General features: G+C 38.2%; 1 protein-coding gene and 1 long non-coding RNA gene across 3 annotated transcripts; one reads left to right on the top strand and one right to left on the bottom strand.

The window, feature by feature from the left end:
• Positions 1 to 365: 365 nt before the first annotated feature.
• On the bottom strand, positions 366 to 1,544 carry LOC109199402 (uncharacterized). The gene is made up of 3 exons (XR_002059804.2): positions 1,255 to 1,544; positions 745 to 883; positions 366 to 604 (listed from the first exon to the last, which is right to left on the bottom strand). It is a non-coding gene; the product is annotated as an uncharacterized LOC109199402 (long non-coding RNA).
• A 149-nt stretch (positions 1,545 to 1,693) lies between these two features.
• Positions 1,694 to 4,979, top strand: LOC102077607 (myelin-oligodendrocyte glycoprotein-like). Of its 2 annotated transcripts, XM_013266078.3 has the most exons (5): positions 1,694 to 1,937; positions 2,964 to 3,341; positions 3,504 to 3,596; positions 4,219 to 4,334; positions 4,452 to 4,979. In XM_013266078.3, the coding sequence occupies exons 1-5, from the start codon at positions 1,850 to 1,852 to the stop codon at positions 4,470 to 4,472; spliced, it is 696 nt and encodes a 231-aa protein (XP_013121532.1). In that variant the 5' UTR covers positions 1,694 to 1,849; the 3' UTR covers positions 4,473 to 4,979. The 2 variants fall into 2 exon arrangements, with proteins under 2 accessions (XP_013121532.1, XP_005463192.1); XM_005463135.4 differs by lacking the exon at positions 3,504 to 3,596.
• Positions 4,980 to 10,635: the final 5,656 nt, after the last annotated feature.

Below are 10,635 nucleotides of genomic sequence, written 5' to 3'. Positions count from 1 at the left end.
AGCTTTAGGATTGTATCATGCAACTTTCTAACACTTTTGAGACAAATTTCTCTCCAAATGTATCCATTTTTTTCTAATATTGGTTTACTCAGGTTACTAAGTAAATAACTTTACTAACCTCACTTGAAATATGAGTGATTACTCATATTTGTGAGAGATTATGGAGAAAAACTCATCTCAGAGATGAAAGATACCAACATCCACAGCTCTTTTCTGTGATTTCATCTTTTTTTGTTGTCTTCTTCTTCCCGTTGCTCCTTTTATTTCTGAACATGGCATAATATACTATTATGTAGCAGTGGGTTACATAATAACATGTGGGATGTGCAGTCATACTTTAGCAGATAATTCAGTTTAATTCAAATTTCTTTATATTTTTCCAAATTGCAAAAACAGTCATCTCAAGATGCTTTTTATTGTAAAGACTCTACAATAGCCCAGAGAAAACCGCAACAATCAGCTGACCACTATGATCCAGCACTTGGCAACAGTGGGAAGAAAAACAACCCTCCTTTTAACAGGAAGACACCTCCAGCAGAACAAGCTCAGGGAGGGGAGGCCATGACCAGTTGGGGTTAGCAGAAGAAGCTGACACACAGACACGCTGTGGAAGAGAGCCAGAGATGAATAATAGCTACTGATGAAATGCAGAATGGTTTATATAACAGATAATAATATTATTTTAAAATATCTACAAGTATAAACTGTACAGTTCCAAATCATCTGGCCTGTGGCCATACTTACCAACTGTGAACATAAAAATTCCAAAACAAATTTCCCTGGCTTAACATGTACAGATGTGGTTTGTGGTGAATCTGTGTGCCAGTTCCTCCGAAGTCCAGTTTGAACCTGCAGGATGGGCTTTAGAAAGTCAAGCTCACAACTAAGGAGAAGTTGTGGTTTAAAAGAAAAGAAAAGAAAGAAATTTTTTTTGGTGCGATTTTACTGGATGCCAGTCTAACATAAAGCTAACACACAGAGACGTGCAACCGCACACTCTCACATCCCAGCCAGGTTGAAAAAGCAGAGCTTCTATGAAAGTGGAAATCCACTACAAATTCTATTTAACCCCACACAGAAAAGTCCCAGCTGACCAGGATGTTTGAACACAAGGTGAAAGTACCGACAAATAAACACCGTGATGCACTGATGTTTAACTGGCAGCATGTTCGTATTTATCACATAGACAAGATAAAAGCAAATAAAGTTTAAATGAATGGCCACATCCATGAGGAATGACAAACATATACAGACTCTGTGGAGGTAGAGGAGCTCATTCTGGGACCATGTGAGGCCTTTGCATGTTGATCCTTTCAGCAGCTACTTCATTCAGTTGTTGCCCGCTGTTGCTCACTAAAACTGAGGATCGGAGGTGTTTGAGTTCGTAACCTCGCCCACGCCTGCTGCCGCTCCTCTGATCTTTTTACTTTCATTTTATCAACGAGGCAGCAGCTGCTCCGGTCTCTCTCTTTTACCAAATAAAGTAGTTTTCTTATAAACACTGGTCCGAGAATCCGATGGTCACCGTGAATTTACAAATCTGCTATCCGAACAGGTGAGTCTCTTCTTATTATGAGTCTTATTATATTCACCCATGTGTCGTACAATTTTCGCTTTCTCAAACTTCAAGTTCAGTAAAAGTAGAGATAAATATTCAATACTTTCTCCATTTGATTTGAACAAGTTTGATACTGTACAATTAATCACGTTAAAAGCACGTGTTTCTGGGGAATTCACCTGTTAGGACACGCCCAATGAGTTTACGCATGTATTTATAGCTCGTGTTCAGACTTATACTCAGCTGGTTTCAAGACGCTTGAATTATGTTCTGCATTACTGTCATATTAAAATGGGCGCAGGAGAGTTCAGTTACAGGATTTCTATCTCAACTCTAAGAGTCGTCTTTCCGCTCCTTTTCGTCCTCAGGCTTGCTAAAGGTAAGCATTCACCACAACATTTAGCCTCCTTTTTTCAGTAATAATTAAACACTATTATTGCATTTCTTTTAGAAAACATAGGATTCAGTTTATACTGAGCACTTTCCAAATCTCTGCCATATGTTAATGTTTTTTGCAGCCAGTAATATCAATGATTATAATATTTATTTTAACTACTATTTCCTGATTCCCCCAGCTTGATGTGGGTAACTGGATATCTTTGAAGGATGGGCTATTGGTTGGAAAACGATATGTGAAGACATACTTGTGTAGTGATTTTAGGTTTGAAAGACTGTTTCTCATTATATTTTTTATTTAAAATTGTATACATTTTTATAGGGACAACACTGCAGCGTTTACTCCCTGCAGTACTGTCCATGACACAATACAGTTTTCAATGCATGTACTGAATAGGTCATTAAAATGCATGAAACACAACAACACCATATAAAGGAGGAACAGCACAACACATCATTCAGTTTATGAATGAGGATGACTGATCCCTCTTTAAGAACTATTTTGGTTTTCACTGAAGAGATCATAGGGGGTCATTTGATTGTTGGGTTTTTCTCTGTATGTATTATTGTAGGGTCTACCTTACAATATAAAGCGCCTTGAGGTGACTGTTGTTGTGATTTGGCGCTATATAAATAAAACTGAATTGAATTGAATAGATCACAGCCCTGACTGACTTTGTGCTACACGTGGATGTCAAACAGATAAAACGGATAGTTGTTTATCAGGGACTTATCCTTGTTCATCTTGCACTTCCAGCCCCTTATTTTACTGTGCCTGCAGAGAACCGGCAGGTCAGTCATCATTACCTACATCTTTGAACTTGCTAGTTTCCTGCTTTGCTCTTAATCACTGTTTTGTGAAGTTACTGGTGCTGAAAGATTTGGCATGAATTTATGGAAAGTGCTTTATGGCATTGGCAAGTTAAACAACAGTGATACCATTTCTCTCTCCTTTTTTGAAAATGCCAGATATAACTTACTTTATTCAGTTTGTTTTTCTTCTCCTCAGGACAGTTTCGTTTATTTGGCGCATATCACCCAGTCAAGGCCGCTCCAGGTGATGATGTCATCTTGCCGTGTCACGTGGAGCCAAAGTTAAATGTGGCAGGGATGACAGTGGAGTGGTCGAGGCCCGATCGTTGTCCTGACCCCAAAAATTGTCTGAGCCACGATGAGTATGTTCATCTTTACCGGCACAACAGCGAAGTGACAGAGATGAAGCTCCCATCGTACATCGGGAGGACGGCGTTGTTCACAGACAGCCTGAGAGAAGGAAACATCTCACTAAGAATCACTAATGTGACACAAGAAGATGAAGGAAGATACAGATGTTTCATCCCAAAGTTAAAAAGCCATCTGCAGTCTTCAGTTGTTCATCTGATTGTTGGTGAGTCAGACTGATAAAATCATTTATTAAAGATTTTTGTTGTTAGATTCCAAATTTATTTTATTTTTCTCAACCTAAAAGACTAGTCACTTTAGTTATATCAGCTAATTTACAGATGATAACTACATTTTTAAAAAAATTCAATTTCTTTTGTTCTTTTAGACCCAAGTTTAACTGAAACTGGAACAACAGAGACACCATTGCAACCTGAAAATTTACATATTCCTGATCTAAATGGAAAAATGAATATTAAAGGTGAAAAATCAGCACTTATTGTGCTCTCTGGTCATGTGAAACCTGCCATAATTGTTGCATGCACCTGACGCACTGAAAAATTCATATTAAATCCATCCAATCCAATCCAATGTGTGTGGATTATGGTACTAGTACAGGTATTTTTAATTGTAAATGTTCTGTGAGATAATGAGCTGGTATAGTCACATATGAATCTAGAGCACCTAATCTCTATGCATCCCAAGTTAATGCACCTCTCATTATTGTAACACTGTCACATAGCTGGGTCTAAACCTGTAACAAAAACCTTCTTTTCCACATTGTAGTACAGATCCAAGTCTTTTGCAAATCAATGTGCCATATTTGTATTCTGTGGTTGTAAAACAATACAATTGGTCTCCACCTTTGCTGTCCTCACAAAAAAAAATGTCCCCAAAAAAGTCAAAACATGATCTGGTGGACTGAAAAAGAAAGTGATTTCATGACTCTGGTACTAAAACGTTTAGTTTGTATCAATATATCAATATAAGATACCAATTAGACATAAATACTATATCAATACAATACTAAGACATAAAATTATGTAACTTCATGAGTTTGAAGGTTACAGCTGGTCTCAACTCTTTTTGGTTCTTCCTCTCAGGTGGTTCGTCTGAGCGGTGCCGACTGATTCCAGTTGTGGTTCTCTGCATGTTTATTCTCCTCTGCATTGCAGTCAGAGGATGCTTGATGACAGAGTCACTGTGTCAAAAAGCAGAAGTATGTTAAAGTCTTAAATCTTTGTTTTTATGCATTTACTTCACGTTCGAAAGATTTAAAACAGGAAAAACTCTGTGCACAAAAGTAATGTAAAACATTTTTTTTCTCTTTCCCCAGCTCAAGAAACTTACAATCTAGGTGCTTTGGTCAAGCGCACAGTGGGAATGTTAACAGAGAAAAGTGCTGCATCCGTACCTGCTGATCTTTCATATGTGTTTGAAGATTCAAAGCATTAACTCTTTCAGCCTCTTCTAAACGCAGTGGACACGTCCTGTAATCTGTTTGGACCCAAACTCCTGTAAATGATGTCCGTGGCTTCAGTGATTGGTCAGGTGATGTCAAGCAGGTTCAAGTGCAGAAACAGCATCCATCATCTGAGCCAAAGTTGACCTCTGGCATCAGGGTATATGGTTACTTTTAAATGTGCAGCACTTTGTTTTTTATCTAAGACTTCTAGTCCGGCAGTTGAAGAAGAGGATTACAGAGCCTGTTCAGACCTGTTCTGCTGCTTTGGATAGAGCTGACTAACTGGAAAAATGCACCTGATCTCATTAAAGTATTTCTGAGAGTTGCACTACACCACCTAGTGGACTTTACTATAATTCCTAAACATGGATAGCTAGAAATTCTCTTTCTGAAAGAGTATTTAGGCCACATAAAATAAATAAATAAATAAATAAATAAATAGAAAAGGCTGATCATTTTGAGAATAACATTAGATTTTCAAGAAAAAAAAGTCGAAATGTGGAGCTTACAGTTGTTTCAAGACAAACTGCCACGGTTGCTGAACCCTGTAGGTTCATGAAATCATTCTTCAGAATTGGTTTTGAATAACAAGGAAGGAGATTATTTCTGTTTAGCACAGTGATTGTCAAACTGTGGTACGCCTACCATTAGTGGTACTTGGGTCTCTCTCTGGTGGTACGCAAGAAATCTCCAATTTCTTTTTAAAGATTAAATAATATAGAATTGTGGAAGTATGCAAAGACGACACGAGAGTTCCCGAGGCTCTTCTGGGAGCCAGAGTCGACCAGAAAACATCTCCCCGAGTGTGAGTCCTCTATGAAGAGCAGCCTCTTCTTATCCTCAGCAACCGCTACAGAGCGCTGGCAGACTCATTTCCCTGGGCCTTAAAACTGCAAAGGCAGCACGGCGCTGTCAAGCTGATGGTACAAACACAGTCCTTTACGCATTGTCGCCGTGCCACAATCCCAGCAACCATCGATGAGTCAGAGACGCCTGGGAGAATCGTGCGGGAGATGCTGTTGGTGAGTCGCCTGGATGCCGTAGCTCCTGGTAGCCGGGAGAATGTGATCTGCTTCTTCTGCGAGTGAGCTGTAATCCTTCGTGGCCAGCAGCGGGGGGTTGGCGAGGCCAGCTCACACCGATAACTGTCGGAGGAAGATGTGAGTAAAGAGGAATCCGCCATCATCCATTCCTAGCAAGGACAGCGTGCTCTCCTTGAGCTCAACAGCGGTACCATCACCCAGGCCCAAGCAAGAGAGGAGTTTCTCAGCCTCTGCACCAGAGAGGAAGTAGCGTTGCAGCAGGAGCACCTTGAGAGCAGTGTATTTCCCTTGGGATCCCGGAGGAGTGTTTCTAAAGTTATTTAATGATATTTATATAATGAAAATCAGATTTTTGTTTTGTTAAGACATTTTAAGTTTGTCACGTTTTCAGATAAAATAAACACACAAAACAAAAGCAAAGAAAAAGAACACAAAGCTGGCAAACCCACCCAATTGACCAAAATTAACTCAAAATACTCCCACACACGACAGAACCTCCTCTCTTCCGCGCTGGCTCCATATCTATCAATAGAATGATCAGTGGTTTGCTATCTTACCATCTAGGGCTGCCACGATTAGTTGACTAGTCACGATTACGTCGTCACAAAATAAACGTTTAACATATTTTCAGGTGAGAATGTAGCTGTGTAAACCTCAAATATCTGCTCAGTTTATCAAGACATCACATATTTTCAAAAACGCCCCGATGTTTTCGGAGACGTCTGTTACCCACCAGCTCGATAGCGAGCCGGGGTTCAAGGCTCACTAGAGCCGGTGAGAACACCGGACTCCCGGCAAATCATTTTCAAACCCACCGCTGTCTTTCGCTACTCAGGTTAAAGATGATATATAAGTCACTTAGATAACTTAAAAATGTTATTGTTTGGCTTTTTTTAGTATTTTATTTGTTCCTGAGTAAATCGGTTTGGCTGAGATTAATGTTATAGTTTTTACACAGCTGAATAAACGTCAAGCAGACAACTGATTATCAGAAGTGTGAGATGCTCGAGAATATACTCCGGTGTCCTGTTATATTTTAGATAGCAAGCAGCAGACGGCTGCGTTTATTAAACTCCACCGAAACAATCTGCAAATGTCATTAAAATTTAATAAACTATCATCTTGTCTTTATTTTTAGTTAGCACACACCTGAAACACTTAAAGCTGTAAGCTAATGATAGTTATATAAGAGCAGATGCATGCTGGTGCAGTAAGCTGTACGTTTTACGTCCAATGGATGCATGATCTGATTAACAGACTAATTGCAAAAATAATCGGTGACTAGACAACTATCAAAATAATCGTTTGTGGCAGCCCTAATACCATCAAAACACTCCACAAATCCCAAATCTTTCACTTCCTTATAAATCATTGAATCAGTTGCGTTCTAAATGAAGCTTTAGACGTCACTGATCACGTGAATGTGGGCAAACGAAACAAGCCTGGACACAATGTAAAAAGGGTAAAATAGTGATAAATGTATGGTTACTGCTAAATAAATTAACTGCACAGTTAATAATTTTTCATTTAAAGAAAAGAAAAGAGCACTTAAACCTAGGATAATTTTTTAGCTGATAATGCTTGTTTTCATTTACTGAGCAAACTTGGTTTGACACAATTTAAGCTAATTTTAGCCAAACTTAATGTAGGATTTAGGACGTCTTTAGGGAAATATATTGATTCTGAATATCACAATGTAATGGAAAATATCTGTAGATTCCTGATTAGCTACAATTATAGGATGTAAGTAGGACTGCACTCTCATAATATATTATTTTAGTCTAAAATTAATTGTTAGTTGTACTGGTAACTATTATATGTTCCTGCTACAGATACCTGTGGTTCAATCATCCATTTGATCTTGGGCCTCTTGCCTCCAGCTCCCCCTCTGTACTTTGCAGCAGAAAAAACTGGAATCTTGTTCTTTGTGTCGTACAGCGTCACAAATGTTCTGGTGTTACTGAAAGTCTGGCGAATTAGTTTGTATCTGTTTTGGTCCAGGATGATCCCTCCTTCCAAAATTCCTGGGATGTGTGGTGGAGTTTGCAGAAAAAAACCTCCTTACAGTCTTCCACTGATGCCACCACTTCAGTTTCAGTGGGAAAGATGGACAGAAGGAGGAGAGCAGCAAGGGGCAGGAGCTGCTTCAGTAATGACATCGCCAAACACTTGATCGTCTGTTCAGAGGAAAATAACAAAAACAATTCTAAAATATTACTCTTAAATAGAAACAATTATCTTCCTTTAGCTGCTCCCTTTAGGGGTCACCAGTGCAGATCGTCTTTTTTCATCTCACCCTATCCTCAGTATCCTCCTCTGTTGCACCAACTCTCTGTTTGCTCTGGCCTCATTACCATTTTGTAAGTCTTTCCAGTCGTGCTGCCTCATTCTCCATCCACTCCACCTTGCCTTCACCGTCTTCTTCATCTCGCTTGTGGACTGTTTCCCTTCACTAGCTCTGCTCCTTGTATCTTCACTGTTACACCCGTGTTCCTCTCATTTACAGACATATATTCTGCTCTTCTGTTTCTACTGAATTTCATCCCTCTTTTCTCCCGAGCATACCTCCACCTCTCCAGGCTCTCTTAAACCTGATGTAACCCCCGCCTTCAACCCATTGGTTGTTCCTGCACATCAGACTGTCTCACTGACCTCATGCATATCCCGCACCACTCTCACATAGTTCCCTGCCACTCCTGACTTCCTCCACAGTTTTTATCATAACTCTCTGTAAGCTGCAGTGTTGTTAAAATACATGGTTATTAATTATTAATCGTAATAAATAAATAAATAAATACATGAAAACAAAAAAAAAATAACAAGATGAGCCCATAGAGAGTTTATAGAGCGCCTCTTGGCAAACCTAATGTATTTGGAACAACAGTCCTTTCAGATCAGGTGGTTCGGCTTACTAAAGCTGAAGAACAAGACAGGCTCAAAATAAATACAGTGGTCCCTCGCAATAACGCGGTTTACCTTTCGTGGGCTCGCTGTTTCGCAGTTTTCTTTGTGCAATTTTGCATGCTTTTTTCTTTTTACAGTGCATTGTGTTCTGCGTCCTGATTGGTTGTTGTTCAGCTTGTCAAATTTACATAAATCTTAGATCGCTAGCAGTGTGACTCTGAAGTGCTGTACAGTATGTTGGTAAGTTTTCTCCCAAACAAACACAACAATGTCGATGAAATGATTTGCACCGTCAAAGGCACCTGTGGTAGCACCCAAAAGGCAGAGGAAGATGCTAACCATCGCACAAAAAGTTGGACTTCTGGACATGCTAAAGGAAGGTAGAAGTTACCGTATTTTTTAGATTATACAGCACATTAAACGCAACAAAACAGTCAGATAAGTCAAACTTTACTCAACTCATTCATCTTGCTTCCTCTAATTCAGGACTATTGATTCATTTATGTTGAATTCTCTCACAGCTGCTCTATTTTCATAAGATAAGATAAGATAACCTTTATTAGTCCCACACGTGGGAAATTTGTTTTGTCACAGCAGGAAGTGGACAGTGCAAAAGTTATGAAGCAAAAAGTAGGATAAAATAAAATAAGAATAAATACAGTACACAACTGTACAGAATAGAATAAAATAAAATACTATATAGGCCTACAGTAGAATAAAATAGAATAAAATATACAATGAGATAAAAATAGAGTACAAATGCTATGTTTCATGTTCTGGACCTGAAAACAGAGTTTGGTCTTTGGTCATTCTATAATACTGGACTTATTTTTCCACTAAAGTTTTAATTTTGAGTGTTTAAACAAGGAAGAAAAGTGTGAAAATGTTCATGCCTGTCTGAGAAAAGCGTATAAAATGTGTAGTGAGGGGTTTTACAGCCTTAAAATATCTATAAAAGTTGTAAAGGCTTTCTACTTCACGGATTTCACCTAGTTATTTTTAGAATGTAATTCCCGTGATAAACGAGTGACCACTGTATTTAAATAATTTTTAAAACATACAGTAAAACTAAAGCTCAAGATGCAAGACTAAAAATATTAACTTGATCCAAAATACTACAAACAGAAACTTATTACATGGAAAACCACTAAGTAAAAACAGAAATCAAAGACTCAACAATATTGTAAGAAGTCAGATTTGAATAAGGCATCAAGAACTTTGAAACGTCTAGAACATTAACACACAACTGCTCAGTTACATTCACTGAGACTTCTTAACTCAGATACATCAATACTCTGAGATCATGACAGAAAGTGTCCACACATGCAGACAGGACTTTATGAGTTACTTTTTCTTTGATAAATATTAGTTTCAGAAAATATAAAATAGTAAATATTAGACATACATGCTGTGAAAGTAAACTTGAAGAGGGTTGATGTCGTAATTTCTCACTATTTTAATTTGCAATCACCCAGATTATAAAGAAATTAAGAAGATTAATAAAATAAACTGAAAAAATTCTCACCACTACTTGTTTGTAAAAATCAGCTGAACTTCTGTTGTTAAAGGGTCATACAGCGGAGGAAACAAGATACCCAGTGAAGACCAGGAGTGCCTTCCTCAAATATAAACTGAGCCGAAGGAGGAAGTTAATTTTTTGTATCAGTGAGTCCAGCTGAGTGGAAGTGCTTAGTAGGTTTCCACAGAACCCAATCACACATTTTCACATGCATAGTTTCTTTTAGTAAAACTGACCACAGCTTCTGCAGCAGTTCTTTTAAAAATAAAACAAAATGTATTTCTTAAAAAGCAACTTTGTTACTCTAATAACACATTTTTATAAAATCAAAAGAAATAGGATATGGATGATTAACTAAACTTGTTATTTTAATGTCAATATATATAAAAGATATTGTTCAGAAACACATCAAAATATCTCAATACAAGAAAAAAGAAAAAGTGGTTCCTGATGGAGAGCATATAAAACTACTTTAGTATAGTCTGACAATAAAAACACAGAGGTGGATACCTGAATGTGGCATGAGGAGGTACGGGTGTCTTGACTGAAGACAGCGCATATTTAGCAATGATTTTCTTTTTGAAGGTTT

This window comes from Oreochromis niloticus, linkage group LG3 (genome assembly GCF_001858045.2).
Source record: "Oreochromis niloticus isolate F11D_XX linkage group LG3, O_niloticus_UMD_NMBU, whole genome shotgun sequence".
Classification (NCBI taxonomy): Eukaryota; Metazoa; Chordata; class Actinopteri; order Cichliformes; family Cichlidae; genus Oreochromis; species Oreochromis niloticus.
Note: the sequence above shows the minus strand (reverse complement) of the source record. Positions and strands in the feature narration are given on the sequence as shown.